General features: G+C 40.1%; 2 protein-coding genes across 5 annotated transcripts; both read right to left on the bottom strand.

The window, feature by feature from the left end:
* Positions 1–193: 193 nt before the first annotated feature.
* On the bottom strand, positions 194–13968 carry kif14 (kinesin family member 14). 4 transcript variants are annotated; one of them, XM_035523270.2, is made up of 29 exons: positions 12455–13968; positions 12077–12331; positions 11887–11974; positions 11567–11665; positions 11091–11143; positions 10979–11009; positions 10773–10880; positions 10543–10659; positions 10114–10232; positions 9700–9872; positions 9357–9504; positions 9200–9263; positions 8834–9018; positions 7728–7830; positions 7448–7602; positions 7136–7283; positions 6885–7037; positions 6600–6732; positions 5885–5978; positions 5573–5711; positions 4801–4904; positions 3764–3864; positions 3235–3471; positions 2893–3080; positions 2624–2770; positions 2291–2413; positions 2017–2091; positions 1161–1305; positions 194–1052 (listed from the first exon to the last, which is right to left on the bottom strand). In XM_035523270.2, exons 1-29 carry the CDS (start codon positions 13411–13413, stop codon positions 685–687), a joined length of 4812 nt encoding a protein of 1603 aa, XP_035379163.1. In that variant the 5' UTR covers positions 13414–13968; the 3' UTR covers positions 194–684. The 4 variants fall into 4 exon arrangements, 1 of the variants encoding a protein (XP_035379163.1); XR_014120116.1 differs by lacking the exon at positions 194–1052 and having other exon boundaries at positions 1247–1305; positions 2629–2770; XR_014120117.1 differs by lacking the exons at positions 194–1052; positions 1161–1305; positions 2017–2091 and having other exon boundaries at positions 2882–3080.
* A 132-nt stretch (positions 13969–14100) lies between these two features.
* Positions 14101–18964, bottom strand: ddx59 (DEAD (Asp-Glu-Ala-Asp) box polypeptide 59). Its single transcript, XM_027024001.3, has 7 exons — positions 17898–18964; positions 16820–17002; positions 16393–16482; positions 16036–16287; positions 15068–15220; positions 14578–14706; positions 14101–14448 (listed from the first exon to the last, which is right to left on the bottom strand). Exons 1-7 carry the CDS (start codon positions 18744–18746, stop codon positions 14185–14187), a joined length of 1920 nt encoding a protein of 639 aa, XP_026879802.2. The 5' UTR covers positions 18747–18964; the 3' UTR covers positions 14101–14184.
* Positions 18965–18994: the final 30 nt, after the last annotated feature.

The raw sequence follows: 18994 nt of genomic DNA on the forward strand, positions 1-18994 counted from the left end.
ATACATATAGAGAGATCTCTATATATATCTCTATCTATATATATCGCTATCTATCTATCTATCTATCTATCTATCTATCTATCTATCTATCTATCTATCTATAAAAACCTGGGTTTAATCAGGAAATGTAGACTAACAGGCAAAAGTACATTATAGCTGAAACCAAATATTGATTGAAAACACCAGCTTATCTATCATTATCAGTGTTTATTATGGGAAATGGTGCATTACTACATGATAAAAGAAACAGTTATAATGGCAACAATATATAATTTGTCTTTTCTGAATGCATGTGGAAAATATCTTGGTGCAAAATAGCAAACTGGGAGTGAGCAAGTTATTGGAAAATATTTCTAATATTTGTATATAATTAAATTACTAAAAACAATTTTATTAACAATTACAACCTATTACTACATCCTTGGTAACATACAGAGAATTTACACCCTTATTCATATGCATGAATAGAAGCAAAAGCTAGCTGAGGTTGATAACATTTTTCTCCTCCTGCACAGGTGTAATATGACCCCCCCCCCCCCCAATTAACATGAAACCAAGCTAAATCTTTCCCTTCAAATCATACAGTACTGCAGACAATGTGCACATGGGTATCCATCGACACAAACTAGACATGTCCTTAAACTAGTGCATAAAAGACTACTACCGCATTTGTCTGAGGACACATCATACCCAGCGAACATCTCTAGAGCAAGAACTGACCCCAGAGGACATAGAGTACACTACTTTAGGTACAGTTCGATTCCTGGTGCCATGACCCAGATCCTGAACCTCTGCTTTTCCAAGGGAACTCTTACAGTTGGATAGCTCCAGATTTTCCTCATCTCTCTCATCAAACAGTGCTGCCAGAGCACATAATGTGGAGTGCACCTCATCTCGTGCAGCCAGAACACTCTTTGAACACGGGAGCTGAAGACTCCCAGCAGAGCCAACATCTGTCTGTTTTGGTAGTCCATGTACAATATCACCAATAGTCTTAGACAAAGACCTGATCGCTTCTTTAAAAGAACGGAGGCCAGCATCACTCCCTCTTCCTGTGGGAACAATTGCCAAAATTACATTGTAAATGAAAGAGAAAAAGTATATGCCATGATAAAGTTTTAACTTCTGATTACTGACAGAAGCTTTGAAAACAACGTTACCTCTGAGAACACGAGACAAGGTGGTGTGAAGCTGCTGAAGAGCTTTGTTTAGCTGAGAGAGCTTATCAGCTGTATTACGCACACGGCCCAGGTGGAGGACATCAACATCCTCAAAACCATTCCATGAAGAGACTGGCTTCTCCTGCTACACCCACATACAAACATGCCCACACAAAGGTTCAGTAATCCAATTTTAATCTAACAATAACCTAATGCAAAAAGAAAATGCAACACTGAGTTTAAACTGCAAACATTTACACTTGTCTCTGTAATTCAAGTACAATTATACTCAAGACTAAATGACACTTAGACTTGATGACACTAGGGAGTGTAGGATTATGCTTATTTTGTTGGATAACCTGCTACTTAAGCATATTTGCACTACACATTTATATTGTATGTATAACATCATCTGGTATGAATCGAGAAAAACCTCTGTGGCAAATATTCTTGATGTTATGATGAGAGAGAAAAAAAAGTGTGTACTGTATATGTAAATGTATTTAAATCAGTAACATCTAACAGGGGAAAAGAAGTTGAATGCCATGTCCAATCTTTGTGTTCCAGCTAGGCTAGGATAGGGAGGGGAGATAATGGCACCCTTTTGAATGCTTACAATGAGGCTGTAGTTTGGACATGGAAGATAACAAAAACAACCACGTTGTGGTGACGGATGACACTATTCAAAACATTTATTATCTTGACGACAATACAACCCAAGACAGATGCGATAAGCCTGCTTGTGCACATTGTTTCATAGTGCTGTAAAACACTAATTCAAAGTCATTGGGAGCTGGTCATCAATTTAAAACCTTTTCCTACAGTGTCAAGATCAACAAGTATTTCTCATACGTACCAGCATGGTGCAGTTAAGGTAGCTTAGCAAAGCATTTGCCACCTGCAGCATTTTTGTTTTAAGGCTCTGTAAAAACTGGAAAGCAAAGCAATGAAATGATTAGTTGCATGAGAAACACATTCCATAGCTCTAGCAAAACAGCCTTTATATTTTTAATATAATTTGAATTTAAAAACCAGACCAAAAAAAAACAAAAAACAGTAAAAACATTTGTTTCTTCATGTTGCATAAATAATTGAAATGAGGAGTTACTGCACAGAATTGGCAAAACAACCTGAGCATTAGGTTGAGCTAGTTGAGCATGTTTGAGCATCTCTGTGCTGATAGAGATGCCCTCCTCTAGAAGAGCTCCAATGCCTCGCCACATGCCCTTTTGCAGAGAAACCATAGCAGGTGTCTAAGGAGAAAGAAGGAGAGAGAGAGAGAAAGTTAAAGCAATGAAGCATATGATGCCAAAATAACAAGTAAGATCATAATACTGTTTACACATGAATTAAAAAGGTACTATAACTGATATTACAGTTCACACCAACTTCTGACACATGAAATGAGTACCCCTAACTTCAAGTGTCATAAAAGGAACCGAGTATTATGAACAAAGTCTCACTTTACTTATGGGGTCTGACACCATTTCAGTCATATGGGTCCCAGTCACTGCTGCCAGCAGACCAATGGCACTCAAGGCAGTGTCCATACACCTACCAGTCTTCCTCTGAGCTTCATGCACCATAGTGGAGATTTCAGAGTCACAGCCCTGAAGAGACAGATCAGCGGGAGATCAAATCACCCGCATAATGTAAACTCCACAAGGCTAAGTAACTACTCAGTGTTGAAAGGTTTATAATATATCTGCAAAAGCTCTCACTTTCCATGTACCTGAATCAGCAGTTGAAAATAGCCTCCAATTTTCTTTACTTCTATCTTGAGCTCCTCCATAGTTTGGGAGGCTGAGAGCGTACTGGGCTTCATGCTGGAGAGCCAGTGCATGGTAATGAACACAGATCTTTCAATAGCAGAAGTGGCCCTCACAAGATGAGCCTGTGCTTCACTGCTGCATGCAAACACTGTTCACACACACACACACACACAGTTAACTATTGCACAATGTTTGGAACTACAGTGCAAAGTGTAATATAGCTGAAGTTCCTTGGTGTTCATGTGTACCGACACTGTTGAATGAGTTGTGATATATGGCTGTTTAAACAAGGGAAAACTTACGGTTCTCCTGACTGTCGTCATCAAGCTGCTCATATAAGCCTGCAATGGAGTTTGCAGCATTGTGAACAGAGAGCAGGTCCAAGGTTAGTCTGTCTGCCAGACTCCCGCACTCCACTGCTGATGGGATGCCACGTAAGTGGGAAACAGTGGCAGCAATCAGATCTTTGCAGATGCCGGGCAGTACAGAGTCTGAGCTGCTGTAGTGAAGTGAAGGAGGCTTATTTACACCTATAAGACCTGGAAAGACAAAAACAACAACAACAACAACAAACTAAATGAAAAACAGACAATAGGATATTATAATTTACCCAGGGCAGCAATGGAAAGTGTGGCTGCAATTCACAATTTTGGCAGATTTTCAAATGTTGCTCAATACATTCTCTTTATGACAGGAGCAATACCATAACTGAACTTTAAAAAGAACATGAGAAAATTCTGATAGATGTGGGAGAGTTAATTATGATGCACAAATCGCTAAAAATGAGTGTCTCTTTAATCAGAACAGCCACCCACATAAAGACTACATTACCAGCAGACTGTGAGGACGAGCAGTGCAAGCTCTGGATAGGGTGCACTCGGATCTCATAGAGTCGTCCAGAGATACGCCTGCTCTTCAGAAGACTCCTGCTCCTGGAAGGATTTCAGTAACAGATGGCCAATCCTTTACCCAGTCATCCAAGCACAATCAATACAGATAGTTCCTTTTATTCTCTGCAATTGTGACACTGCATTTAACATGATTTTCTTTAATCATGTTTAGTGCTTTTATTCAGGCATGTGTGGAACATCCATCAGTCTGCACTGTTCTTTCTAAAACTCCTGAGACCAACATACAGTAGTTTGCTTCCAAGCTACAGTATCCATTTCATTCATTCATTCAACATAATTCTATCAGGTAAATTGTGTGCTATAAATGAGCCTAGTGTACTATCCCAAGCATAAAAGTCACTTATTAGCTAGCTTTTCAAGCCAAGCCTTGCATGCGGACATGGGCCATTCCTTCTCAGAACTGAACTGCAGAGAAGAAACAGTTAGGAGAGCAAGGAGTGAGTATGCTCTGAAAAGAGGCAGCTCTCAGGAGGAAAGCGGCATGAAGGCAAATTAGCTGTGGGTGTGGGCCATGCTCCAGAGAACTGCGCTGGGCAGTGGTAGGGTGAGGTCTGACAATCTGCCAATCTGTGCTTGGCCAGATATCTATGATTGTACTACCATCAAGGTAATAAACACAGCAAAGCAGAAAAATGCAGAAGCAGCTAGGGGTGTAAGCTGTGTGTCTGTGGTCTGAGATAGAGAAGAGAGAAAGAAAAAAAAAAAAAAAAAAAAAAAAAAAAAAAAAAAAAAATCAAACCCGCCCATTTCATTTGGGTTTATAAAATCTCATAATTACAGAGCTGAAAATCACCCGTATTAATTTTTCACAGTAACAAGAGTTATTTTGTGCAATTTCATCCAAAAGCAGGCATTTTTACAGTGCAGTGTAAATACATACACAGACAAGCCATGGGCCAAGAGGAGGTAAAGCATGATTAAGCACAGTGACATGACTAAGAGGGGGAGTAAAAGTACCTTCTGCGAGAAAAAGACGACAATGAAGAGGCTGATGATATATCTGGCTCCCACTGGTCATTGGGGTCATAAAACACGTCATCATCTTTAGAGGCACAATTTCCCTATAAGCAATAAAATGTCAATTTATTTAGCAACCAGTCTGCATAAGCAAGAAATATAAGAAGCTGCATGCTTTTATCTGTGGACAAGATTCTGTCAATGTTCAAGAATGGTTCCTATGGACATATGAACAACAGGTCATAAAGAGGATAACAGACAGGTTATACGAGAGGGGAATTTGCTTGCATGTCTGTCTGTGCTGCGATAAGCACCACGTTAAAACTCTGGATGCTGACTGCATGGCCCACTTTCATGGATTTAATAGGGTGATTAAGAAAAGGTACAATGAATTCTAACTAATGCCAAATTTTTTTAAAATATTCTAATTCTTTATGCAGTGGAAACTGTGACAGGGAAACATGAATTCGTCCTGTTTTAAGGTCGAATTATAATATCTATGCATTACTTTGTGCTCCATCTACATTAGAGATACATACAATATGCTCATGGCTAGGTGGCAAGATATTGTAATATGTTTGTTAAAAGTGATCTGCTGAAGCATGTCTACCAAGGTGCTTGGAAAGATCCCAAAACTGTTGAAAGTGAAACCAGCAACACTTGACTAGAGGATTAACGCTTTATTTTAGACCAACACTTTTTGGCACACAGGTTTTCATCAGGGTTCTAAATATGTATTAAATATGGCCAGCACTGTTCCATATGAGACTACCTGCTCCAGGTCCCTCATGGCAGCCAGGCTGCTCTGGAACTTCTCCAGGCTCCAGAATGTAGAGATGCTCAGCTTGGTGTTCTGCACTTGGATCTGCACCTCCTCACCTTCTACCGTCTCTTTATCTGACACTTCATGCCTGCGATGTAGTAAAGAGCATTTGAAAATGAAGGGGAGGGAGGTGTGGGTGCCCTTTCAGTGACTAGTGTGATTCATTTTATTTTATTTTTTTTTTAATTAAAACAACAAGAACAAGAACAAGAACAAGAACAAGAACAAGAACAACAACACCCCTGAATGAAGTTTGCAAACCTGCTGAAGACTGTGTGCTTCCTGAATTTTGCACTTATTTTATTAGCCTCTTCAATCATCAGGGACAACTTCATGGCATCCCACTGTGGAGGAGCTGCATATAGCACATGGGCGTATAGCAAATATTTTACTATCGTTGTTATTTGGGAACATTTTATGTGAATGTTAATATTCAGATTGACCCTAATATCTAACTGCTAAACTTGGTATGCATCATCTGCAATGTTGTGTCACTGTGCCTTCAACTGATGTCCAACTATAGCTTAGACCAAGCAGCACCAACATTTATAGCCATGAGTGTGTGAATGCCCTCGGTTAGTCTTTAATCATAACTCAACAACCTTTTTTCATTAAAGCATTGACAATACACACACACACACACACACAAATTATATATAATGTCTTTACCCGTCAATCAATTCTCTTGTGCAAATGGGAACATGCTATACTGCTAAAATTTACAATAGTTGATTTGACCAGAAGATTCAGATGCTTCTCACTTTCACAGTAGCTACTGTATATACTTATAGCCAATATCTCCAACTTTAGCCTAGTTAATTACATTTACAAGCAATCTAATATAAATCTGTCATCTGGGGAAAAAAACAACAGTATAGCCACATATAGACAAATCCATATTATATACCACTGTTGTAAACAAAGCAATAAAACATGTCTAGCAAATAGAGACAAAGTAAGTTGACATTTAACCTACCAGTTTTTGGAGTCTGATTCACTCTCAAGACACGCTTCCTCTGAATCTCAGCTAGATCTTCAGAAACTTTCCTCTTCTCTGCTTCCAGTGCCTCAAGAATCTTAGCATGCCGAATATCATTATCCGCCATGGCCTATAAAAACAAAGAGAAACACCCTTCAAACCTCAGGTAACACCATTCTATTGCTGTGCCATGGCTTTTAAGAAAGAAAAAACAAAACAAAACACAAACAACAACAACAACAACAACAACAACAACAACAACAACAACAAAAAGGTTAGTACCTGTCTGGCAGCTTGCGCCTCCATTTGCAGCCGTTTTTTGTGCGTGCTCATTTCCTGTTCCAGCAGGCTCTTGGCGGTTTGCAACTCCTCCATTTTGCTAGCCACTCGCCTCCTCTCTGTTTCCTCAGCTCTTTTTCTTTCAGTCTCCTCCTCCTGTGAAGAGGACAGTCTCTCAGTGCTCAAAAGTGACAAATGCAAATGTGAACTACTTACAGCAGAATAACTCCTGCTCAGACTGTCTTTAACCATACAAGTTCTCTCTCCAGGGCCTTTATCCTGTTCTCATACTGCAACTTTTGGTCCAGCAGCTGTTTTTGAGCCATTTGTTTGGCCACTTGGATTCCCTGCATCATCTCATTTTTGGCTTTCACCCGGGCATCTTCGATCTCTGCTTCTAGCCTAGAGACAAAACCAAGAGCATAATGGGGGGAAAAACAAATATAACCCAACACTGCCACCAGATTGTGTAAATACAGTAAACTATCATATTCAATATAATCCTTATATTGCTATAAGTTGCAGCACAATCAGGTAATTATTATTACAGCCGCAAATGAACTCACTGAGCTCTCTGAGCAGAAAGCAGCTCATTCTTGGCAAACTCAAAGTCCTTCTGGCCATCTCCAATGCTCCAGCAGGATGCACGCTTTCCACCCTGCACCTCAGCTGGGTGGTTGAAGCGGAAGTAGTGATCACCTCCCAGGATCACCCTGTCACCCTGGGGAAACCAAACCAGGCTAGGCTGTGCATGTCATCGCTGCCACGCTTAGTCAACACATAACTAACAACCACTGGTATATAGTATGGATGGTTTTGAAGAATGGCTTTTTGTGTCTCCCTTACGTGGTGGAGAACAGTGGCTTCAGACACAAGGTTTCCGTTCACAAACGTCTTGGCATTGTCCATGGGCATAATGCTGACTGTGCCATTTGTATTGGAGATGACACTAAGAAGAAGTCAAAGGTTGAGTTAACAGAACAGGCTGGTCATTAGAATATTTGAACCACCAATCAGTATTTCAATTAAAAGTGCAAGTATTTAATATCACTGAAAACAAATTCCACATAATAACTAGTCTACATAATTTGAGGTCAGAGTATGCCTTACTTGGCTGTTCCAATAATAACAAGTAATTTAGTCAATTATACTTAAATACAGTAAAATTGTATGCAAGAGATGCATTTCTTGTAAAACTGGAAATAAGCAGCATAAATTTCCTGAGCGCCCTAACAAATTCAGACACTAATTTGGGAACATAAAATTCACAACTAAAGCAATGAATGGTATTAACTAACATCAGATTTGAGTTAACATCACCTTGATTTACAGAACCACTGCACGCCTAATGATCTGAGTTGGCTGAATGAAACTTAAATTTATCATTTATCATTTAATGTCTAGCTTCTGTTGTGACTACTGAATAGTCAGCTGGCTAGCTAACACCCCTTATTTCAGTGGCTGAGGGAAAGTCCTAAATTAGGTGGGACTTCGTGCTGAAAGGAAAGCTCACTGGCACAAAAGGCATCTTTATTTTAAGGCCGTCCTTTCAAAGCAAAAGCTAAGCGGTAACGCCAAGCCCCACTCTACTTGCTGTTCTTTATGCCAAAGCTCAAAACATTATTTTGGTCAGCCTTTGAAAACAGGTGAAGCTATGTGGTGGGAGTGTTGCATATTATTGTTTTCCTTTCTTTTTTAATTTGACTTTTTTTGTTGTTGTATTCATGCTGGTCTCTGATATACCCATCTTGTGTAAAACACTTTGGAGCAACATCGGTTGTTTTTAAATTATGCTACAGAAATACACATTAGTTACTTATAAGCTATAGAAGCCACTGCAACCAGGCAGATACTACAGTTCCTAAGTACTTTTTTTAAAAATTATTATTATAGCCAGGAGTCCTTGAGGCCTCTGATACCAAGACTATGCATTTAAGCTAAGGGCATCTTACCAGTGCTCATCAGCAATAAGTGCACCAGACAGCTGGATGTCGTAGGCAGACTCAGATTTGTGCTTGCCAACATTGGTCTGTCCCTCCTTAATCATGTACAGGAGCATCTCTGACAGCTGAGGGTCCTCATTCAGGTTCACCAGGTTGGGAAGCCGGTTATCCACTTTAAATGTGATGCCAACACGCTGAGTGTGAGGAAGAACAAGATGTGGGAACAGGACACAAGAGACCCTTAAAGCTCATACTAAACAGTTAAGATGCTAATAGAACGAAAGATGAAGGGGGGGGGGGGTGTTTCAAAAAACAAAACAAAAAAAACCAACCCCCCGCGCGCGTGCGCGCACACACACACACACACACACACACCTGTAACTCTTTGGTCTCTTCACATTTTCTTGTCTCAGCTTGCTCCAGTTTTTCCTTCCAAGCTCTACACATGATAAAAATAAGAGAACATGGTCAAGTTCTGCAGGTGCACATCGGTTATGTCAGCAGGCAACCAAAAACTGTGCTTTGGGATTACCGGTGAACCTCGGCCATCTCCCTCTCTTGTTGAGAGAGCTGAGCTTTCAGAGCAGTGATTTCCTGCTGAAAGTGCCTCATCTTCTCCGGCTCGATGCCCTGAGAGCTCATCTGGGCCGCCCGCAGCTTCTCCACCTCTGCTTTCAGCTCTGCTCACAGGACATGACGGAACACAAAGGCTTTACACGCCAAGGTACATTTTCTGTTAATCTAGCCTCTGCTGACAGGCTGGTAAGATACACTTCACCCCGAACAATTCTCGGCAGCCCAGTTTGACCTAGGTGATGTGGGGAGCCAAGTGGGTGGTTTCGGCATGGGGGGGGGGTTATCGTGAAGGTGCTGACCCCGAATGAGCTTGGCGTTGGTATCCTCGTTGACCTTAGCTACGTTGATGATCAAACGGGCCTGCTGAGCATAGCGTAGCGTGCTCAGGCTCTCGTCCACGCTGCTGGCAGCTGGGCTGAGGGTCGCGATCATGGCCGTTTTTGAATTGCCACCCAGGCTTTCCTTTAGTAGCCTGGGTGTGAGAGAGGGGATAGTAAGACAGAGTCACTTTCACCGAATCCCTAAAAAGATGTCGGCAAATGCACATGCAGTTAAAAGGCAAATATCTTCCATATCTTCAGCAAGAGCATTATTACTTATGAGAAACGAACTCCACTATCCCATGACGTCATTACACGTCAATGTATCATGACCAAAAAACAACTAAACAATCAATTGTTAAAAAGTTAAGGATGGCAGAGTGTATTACTTACCATGTTAGGACCGACTCCCTGTATGGAGTGAAGGTTTTCTTGCGGCTCCGTGCTTGTTCGGAGAGCGAGGAAATCACCTTTCCCAGAGTGAGCAAAGATTTGTTGATGCTTGCACCCTCCTAAGAATAATACAACTGTCAGACTACTTGTACGCTTAAAGTGAAGAAAGACAGTGAAAATTCTCTCTCCATGTTCAAGGCTCCATCTCAAGGCAAGCTTTAATTTGGCCCATGCATGCTCCCTTAAAGAAAAGCATTGCTCACAGGTCTCTTCAACTTGCAAATCGATCTGACAGCTGCATTACAACGCAACACAACATTTCGGTAGGCAATTTTAGGTTTTACTATTATTAAAACGTATCCCCAGTGACAGTGCAACTCCAAGGGGAAACGAGTGGAGGGGTTAAGGTGTGTACAAACAGCCAAATACCCTCAGCCGGTCTCCTGTGGTCTGAGCAGTGATGCAGCGCTCGCTGCCTGCTAAATCCACCAGGTTGACCCTGCTGATGATCCTGTGGTCGTGCTCTTCTCCTTCCACTAATTCTGTCTGCATGTATCAGGGGGAAACAACATGAAGCAGTAATCTGTTGAGTTAGTAGAAGATGTAAGAAATATTGTCATCTTCTCCCAAATGGATATCTTTGGACAGGCATAACCAACCTTAGTCTGAGTCATGACCAGAGTGAAGACCGAATGAGACCTGGAGCTTTTGTCATTCATGCCCGTGGCAGCAGTAGCTCGTTGTTTGTTGCCGAGCTCAAGCCAGGTCTGATAGGATACAAGAGAGTTAGAAAATAGCTAAATAGATATCTTTACATTCTACTGGAGCTGAATTAATGAATGAAAGCAATTCAAGTCCACGTTACCTGAATATCAGCATAGGAGCTAACCACATTTCTAGAAAACAAACAAACCTTTCACAAACATTGATTTATGCAAACTAGCAATAAAGACATTCAAATGACTATAAATGCTTACGTTGACAGATCCTCAACATAAGGCCCATCGACTGGATGTTCTCGAACTCGCAACTAAAAATGCATGGACAAAGCATGTATAGCGCATAAAATTAAGCAATGGCTCCCAAATTACAAATAGCTGTCAAGTCACCTGGTTTCAACTCCACTTGCTATGTTCTTACAGCAAAGAAGCTATAAAATCGGTAACAATTGTGTTGCACTGATGTTTTTTTGCACAAGTGATTATTGAGTAGAAAGAAAAAATATATTTTTAGTAGTCATCAGGATTATTTTGAGGTTTCCAGTTTGATTCAGTAATTTTAGAAGTGTGTTATCAGTGAATCAGTAATTATGTGTGGTCAGGTGTGGCCCAAGCTGTGTTGTAATGGTTAAAATCTTATACACTGGCTATCATGGATGGTGCTACAGTAAGCCACAGTAATTTGACATGAAACATTGCAGACTACATTTCATTCTACATTTCATTCTACTCACTGGTGTCTTCTTTTGGTTTTGTTCATCCTTCATTACAAGCAAATCATGGATCTTTTCATTGTATATCTCAAAGTAGCTCATTTCCAGATGACAAGTAACCTGTAATAGATAAGCATGATTAACATTAACTTCAAGTAAAATGTCTATAAATGCATACACTATTATCCAAACTAGTGATACCCCAAACAGTCAGCTAATGTTTTGTTTCATTCAGGTTCTTAAGAGACCTAAGCTAGTTAATCACTTGAATACTTGACTCATGAATATTAGAAGCAAAAGTAGAACAATAATGTGGACTGAATGAGAATCCTTAAGCTCACCTTACTATTGTCAACTTTGGAAACCCTTATAAAAAGTTCCTCACAGAATCTTGGTATAACTCCAAGGTCTTCACCAAACCCCATCATGCTGAAAGATGTCAGAAAAATCAGAAAATACTGTTCCCATCATATCCACTGTATTATATGAGCTAAAGAAAGCTTTTGAAAGAGGAAAAGTACTTATACTAACGTGTAGGACTTTCCAGAACCAGTTTGCCCATAAGCAAAAAGGCAAGTGTTAAACCCTTCAAAGGCTCTTTCAAGCAAGGGTTTAGCCAACTTTTCATAAATCATCAGCTGGCCAGCAAAATTTGTGTCTGTTTTCTCCACTGAGTAAAAAGACAAGTCAAAAGAAAATGTGTAGGTTTGTTTAGTCTCGGGATGCTTCACTAGAGTCTCCTGGTGGCTCATGAAAATCACTTGGTGGTCTGTCTCATCCTTTTCCCTGCAAAAATAATACAAAACGAAAAAAAAAGTATTATTAATTTGAAATGCAGGTTTTATGCAGTCACACATAAGGTATTTCAAGTTCAAGTGTGAGGGGGGAGAAAAAAAGACAGTATATTACCGGGGACTGAAAGGTCTTACTCGCACAGCCACAGTAACTGCACTGTTCTCCATCTTCAGTTCCTGGGGTTGTATATATGAAGCTTGGCTCCCAACTTCAGCAGAAGCAGGTGTTTCACCTCCCACAGGCAGTCTAGCTTTAGTTGTGTTCAAGGCTCCACTAGGAGTGGAACTCACCTGACTTATTGGTCTTCTAGCAGGCGTTGAGCGCGGGGTGTGTACCACGTTTCTACTTTGATTATTAATAGGAACCTTTTTATTGGCTGTACCCGCGGGCACCGGTTTTCCATTTACAGCGCTGAGTTGGTTTTGCTGGCGTCTCTCCACACCAGAGTGCTTTGCTGAGACGGATTTTGAAATATCTTTCACTGCCCATCTTTCAAAGACCTCTTTCTTTAAACTTACTTTCTCGAACTTAGTTTTTCCCGTTGGTGTTGATGTTTTGCCTTGCTCGTCAGCGGCATCTCCTTTGACAGTGGCCAAGAAATTCTGCGCAAAACATTCTCCTTTCTCTGTAATCTTGGAAGGTCTGTTTATCGATTTTAGTATGTCTGTGCTTTTAAATTCCGTTTCTCTAAAACTAGCTGAGTGGAGTATAGCTGAACCACTTGAGGCTTGACTGTTTGGCTCTGATAGAATTTTTGAAAGTGTCCACGCTCTTTTCTCTGGCGTCGCTGCTGTATATGAAGTGATTTTTTCAACCGAGCTTGCTCTGTTTCTTCGTTGTAAAGTTAATCGTTTCCCATGTTTTTCACTTTGGTTCTCTGCATTTTCAAGTGGCGTGTGCTCACGGCTCACGGTTCCTTTGCTGTTTGTTTTTCTTTTCTGGAGAGTGAAACGACCTCGAGCAGAAAAACTATTTGACTTCACCCCACATTTACTTGTCTCTGCAGATATTATGTATGTCTTGTTCATTTGTGTAGTTTTATTAGCTGCTTCCTCGCCTTTACAATCATCCATTTTCTTCTCCACTGCCTTTCACCACTCTAAAAAATGGCCAGGTAGGTTAGCGATAGCTAGCTAGTTAACGGACGCTAGATTGTACGGAATTGTGAATGTTTTAAAAGTAGTAAGTCGAGAAATGTAACTTTGTACCTAACGTGTTCACGCGTCTGTCTAGTTAGTGATAGTTATTTTCTGCAAAACATTTAACGTCAGGATTAACCGGCTGTCACTGTTAAAATAACACAAAAAAACCTGTCATGTTCGTTAGCAAGTACACCTTAGCTAAACAAAACAAGACTTTATTTACCTGTACACGCAAAACTGTCTACACCGCCATCTTGCCGCTTCAATTCAAAAAACATTGGCGTAATATTACTGGCTCACAGTAAATTACTACGTCATGTAAAAGGGTCTCCATCACTTCATGTAGTAAAATGTATCTATCGGCAGGTGGCGGTATATCGATGTTTTTAGTTGGACAAACAAGAAAATGTGCTAAATTTCAAAGTGCTATTTTTGACAGCACAGTCCAACCTCTCTATCATATGCTTAAGCGTTTCTAGAGTTAATAGTAAAAGAGGCAGCACAACGTAGTGACTGAGTACACCTGCTAAAGATACTTAACGTCACTGAGACACTGATTTGTAGGTGACTGCAGAGTAAGAGTAATAAGTAGAGTAAATGAAAATACTGATTAAAAAGTTGCATTTAAATGGGGTAAGGACAGCCCATTACATTTATTCAGTGAAAGAAAAGGTAAAATTGTAAATGTAAATAAGATACTTGTCACTTTTTGGCACAGCTCCTGTCATGCTTTTTAATTATATCGATGAGGTTGTTCTTGGTTACGACATTATCCTCTCCTTGGTTACTTCTGCGCCTGGCCCTCCTCTGCTGTTCGTGTAGGTGTGGTGAGTTCAGGAGTTGTGGGGGAAGCAGGGAGCCAGTGGGTTTGACTCTGTTCACAATGTCCAGAAACAAGCGCTTATTGTTGTTATTCATGAAGGTGATTGCTGTTCCTCTGTGTCCTAGTCTTCCTGCCCTCCCAATCTGTAAGCACAGGTTCATGTTAAAACATAATGAAGTCATTATATCCCACTACATAATATCATGTTCACCACAAACAGTGATGATGATGCTGTTGCCAGCAGTGGTTTCTAAGATATAGGCCTATCATACCTGATGGACATACTCATCCATGTTAGTTGGCATATCAAAATTAACCACCAGCTTGACATTGACCAGGTCCAGTCCTCTGCCCAATACACCTGTACTGATCACCACTTCAAACTGGCCCTCAAGTAGACCCTTAGACAAAAGTATATTCAGTATTAGTATTTCTATCATTAGCAAGCTATCAATGTGAACTGGATAATACATGTAAATTTAGTAATCCCCCCATCCACCCCATTGCTCAATACATACTGTCTAGTCTATTATCCTGTCCCCTGCTTAGTGATAGTTTAATCCATTTAATAATGATCTGTATAATTTATTGTATAGTTTTGTTTTAGTTTACTGCATATACATAGTGTATTTACTGTCTGGTTGCACTGTTGTCTGTATCCATCATATTTATTTTCTATTTTCACTGTTGTCTGCTGCTATTAAATACAGCACTCTGCCCTGGAGAAATTATAAAGTAGACTGACTTTCAAAAAGACATTACCTTCAGGATTCTATTGCGTTCCCACTGTGTCTTGTCAGAGTGGATAGCAACTGTATTTAAACCCATAATCTTATGCACAGCCTCACACAAAAGGTCTGCTCCGAGTTTACAGTCCACAAACACTACTACTGGTGGCTGGTAGAGCTTTCTGTCCTGTGGAGAGGAAAACCAGTTCATGTTAAGATGCTGATAAACAAGGGTTTACATAAACAGACATAACATTTTATCACATGTTTTGAAGTCTCAATAAATAAGATTGCATGAAGCTGAATGTGTGAATAAATAATCAGAAGACTGTGAGAATAGAATTATTTGGATCTGTAATGGTTTTAATTACATACGTTTTTAAACAACAAAAAAAAGCCATCATAAACTGACTTGCAAAAAGGAAGTTATTGTAAGCTCCTGAAACTACAGACTCTGGAATCTCTTGAATCTACACTGACTGATGTAAACACATTGGGGTTCACAGCATTGCTCTAAAAAAAACAGGAAAATACATTTTGAGTGTTTCCGCATAATGTCTAACCTTAGACCTGAACCCAAAACTTATTTATATCAAAATCATAGATTGTATATAAGAGATTTTCTAAAATTCAATTTTGTAAACAAGACATTTGCAAATGTGTGCATTCACGTAATGGTAGGTTTTTTAAAAAAGGTTGTCTGAGTGCTGAGCTATTTCTTGCTCCCTGTTCAGTATGAATAGCATGAGCCATTACTCATTTCCTGGATCAGGACTAACGCAGAAGACCTTCCCATTTCCTCTGAAGTAGGGGTAGAATCCCAACAGATATCTATACATGGTCTAGGGTATCCCCACCCCATATTGGCTGAAACCAACATGTTGTGGGTTGAAATAAGGCTATGTCAGCAATTATTAAGCAATATTCCACAACAAAAGAAACAATAAATACTGGTGTTTTATGAATATTAAATTTGGTCTCTCTTGTTACTTCATTACTTACATTTAGAATCTCAAAGAGCTTCTTTTTCTTTGATGGTTCCTCTACCCAGAGAACTATCTGACGAACATTGGCACAGGGTTGGTTCTTCTGACCAATCGTGATACGCACGGGGTCCTGGGTCAGACGAGATGCTAGCAACTCTGTTCCTGCTGGGATTGTGGCTGATGTTAGGAGAGTCTGATGCTCATCAGGAACTTGCTCCAAAATCTCCAGCACCTGCTGCTGGAATCCCATCTTAAGCATAGTGTCAGCCTGAAGCCAGGAACAAAACAGAAGCTTTAAAACAGAGTGGAGCATAAAGCTCAAAACAGCCTAAACAATGAAACAAACTGCACCAAAGAACAAACTAAGCAGTACCTCATCAACAACCACAACCTTGACACTGTCAAGCTGGACAGCCTTCTGTTTCAGAATCTCGATGAGGCGGCCTGGAGTTGCAATCACAAGCTGTATGCACAGGAAACAGGTAAATGATGCTGAAAATTAAGTTGCAACATTTTAGCACAATTTATAGAATTTGTCATTTGTTTATTTATGTTGGTTTTATCTGCCACACTTGCTGTAGTCTTATACGAGTGTAGTGTATTGTCTCCATGAACATGTTGTATGTTCATATTCTAATGTATTATTCAGACAAAGTCAAATATGTTTTCCATTATACTGTTCATTTGTGTATTTATGTAAAGTCAAAGATAAATAAAATAGAGGCGAAACACCCTAGCAGAGGCCAACTGTTCACTGGACTCCTCAATGATACTGATACAAGTGTGGCTTGGAACATTACCTTGATCTTCTGCTTAAGGCGATGGAGCTGGGGAGGTAGGGGCATTCCACCTACAAGCAAAGCAGTCCTCATATTGGGCAGGCCCATAATCAGCTCCTTTGCCTGCCTCTCAATCTGGATAGCCAATTCTCGGGTTGGAGTCAAAATAACAGCCATAGGACCAAAGGAAGTACCTGCTCCACCCTGAAAATCAAAGTTAGGCATCCATGAGAGCACAATCATACACAATAAACTGTGAATAATGTAATCAATTCATCTAATAAAATACTGTACAGCTGGCTTGCTAGTATTTCACCAAAAATGACCTTGTTTCATGTAAACCAAACATGATTTTAAGATTTAATCAAAACGTGCAGATGAATCACACACCTAATAGAAAAGAGGTTTATAGAAAATGATCAATTTTACATCAACGCTTGAAGAATGGACAGTTCAATAAACATTCCATTATTCTGTATGTATCAATAGCTAATAAGTGCACATGCAGCATATTTTCACACATGACCTTTCCCAGAGCAAATCCTAGAATAATATAATAATAATAATAGATAATCTGGAGTCCACTGTGCAATACTGCTTGAAATCAATTTTAACTTAACATACCCAACTAATGCTGGGGCCTTCCTCAGGTGGACAATTTTTTAACCAGACTTTTTAACCTGTTCACACAAAATACTACACTGCCAATTTATTTTATACCTGTGAACTCACTATGTGACATGATTAAAGCTGGGCTTGCTTTATTTTTGGCTAAAATAATTTACATTTGTTGGATCATATGAATGCCATTATTATGATGCACTCATCCTCAGAATGTTCTTACAGAAACACTCTTACATACCATCTATGATTTTGAAAGTTGTCAGAATGTTCACAGTAAACAATAAAATATGATTTCCGAGAGAACCTATTTGCAAAATTACAGGCTTTTGGAATATCATCACTGCAAAAGCCAATACAATGATAATTACCAAAAGTGTCCAGTGTAATAACATATGAATGAACTCTCCCCAACCAGCTGAATACTTGACTTGGTCATTCACTGTTTTTTTATGTGTCTTCTCGCAAAAGATTTTACCTCCAAAGAGTGAAGAACAACTGGTAGGAGGAATGCAACAGTCTTTCCAGAGCCTGTATCAGCTGTGGCAATCACATCCCTCCCAGCTAAACCTACAGGAACCATCTGCATTTGAATGGGGGTGGGAGTCTCATAGCCAGCCTTCTTCAGGTTTATCCTGAGAGCTTCAGGAAAGTCACAGTGCTCAAATTCAATGACTGGTCTGCTGACTTCCTGGCCATGCGTGACAATTGATAACTCTTTCTTCACCCTCTCAACCTGTTCTTCTGTCAGTCCTGCTATGAAGGTATCCTCCTTGTAAGAGTAACTTAGTTTGTAGTCACTAACAACATCTATAGTGCAGTCAGTGTCTGTTGATATAGAAGGAATGCTTGTGTCTTCTTGTTTATTTTTAGAGAAGAGCTTTTGTCCAAGGCCCATGCACATCTTTGCTAAGTGACTTGCCTTGCACTCCAGACTACATACATCGTTGTCGGTACTGTCGCAAATATACTCGCCATAACGGCCGCACATGACACAAACAGGTTCCCCTGGCTCAGGCCACCTTTGGCTTTTCTTGAAGGATTTCACTGGCTCTTCATCATGACCATCCTCTGCCTTTATATCCTCAATTTTCCCAGATAAATTACTCTGGTCGATTTGTAATTCCGTGGAATCTATGTCTTTGTGTGGTTCGTCAGGTTCACCGTCCATTTTGAGTGGAGAGCATATAGAGACACCGGGCACATCTGTAGCAAGTGACGACGAGGTAGAAACAGAATCATTCAAGCTCGTTTTACTTTTCTTGAAGTCTACGTTCCGCTGACTGTCAGTGGCTCTTTTGAATTTCAGGGATCTCGGCATAAACATCTTTTTATCAAGATCATAACCCAACAATGACCGAAGCCAATTGCAATAACAGGCGTCTATCAGTTTAAACAGGAACTTTTAAGACCACTACGATTGCTTATTGTTCCAGTCTTTAGTTGTTTAGTTTCATCAGAGGGTTTAAAACAACATATTCCAGTTTACATTGTCGCTTTTTTAGTGCTCTGATGTGGTCGCGTAAATATGACGAAATTGCCTGTTGACATCATGGGTGATGTAGTTGGTGCTCG

This window comes from Electrophorus electricus, chromosome 26 (genome assembly GCF_041902795.1).
Source record: "Electrophorus electricus isolate QZ-2024a chromosome 26, ASM4190279v1, whole genome shotgun sequence".
Lineage (NCBI taxonomy): Eukaryota > Metazoa > Chordata > Actinopteri > Gymnotiformes > Gymnotidae > Electrophorus > Electrophorus electricus.

Coding starts and splice junctions, on each gene's coding strand:
- kif14 (XM_035523270.2), bottom strand. CDS start 13,413: ATGGATGATTGTAAAGGCGAGGAAGCAGCTAATAAAACTACACAAATG. Junction 3,472..3,763: donor CTCGTCCTCACAGTCTGCTG/GTAATGTAGTCT, acceptor TTGTCTTTCCAG/GTCTTATAGGTGTAAATAAG. Junction 2,771..2,892: donor ATTTTCAACTGCTGATTCAG/GTACATGGAAAG, acceptor CTGTCTCTTCAG/GGCTGTGACTCTGAAATCTC.
- ddx59 (XM_027024001.3), bottom strand. CDS start 18,746: ATGTTTATGCCGAGATCCCTGAAATTCAAAAGAGCCACTGACAGTCAG. Junction 17,003..17,897: donor TTGTTCTTCACTCTTTGGAG/GTAAAATCTTTT, acceptor TTTGATTTTCAG/GGTGGAGCAGGTACTTCCTT. Junction 16,483..16,819: donor GCCTTAAGCAGAAGATCAAG/GTAATGTTCCAA, acceptor CTGTGCATACAG/CTTGTGATTGCAACTCCAGG.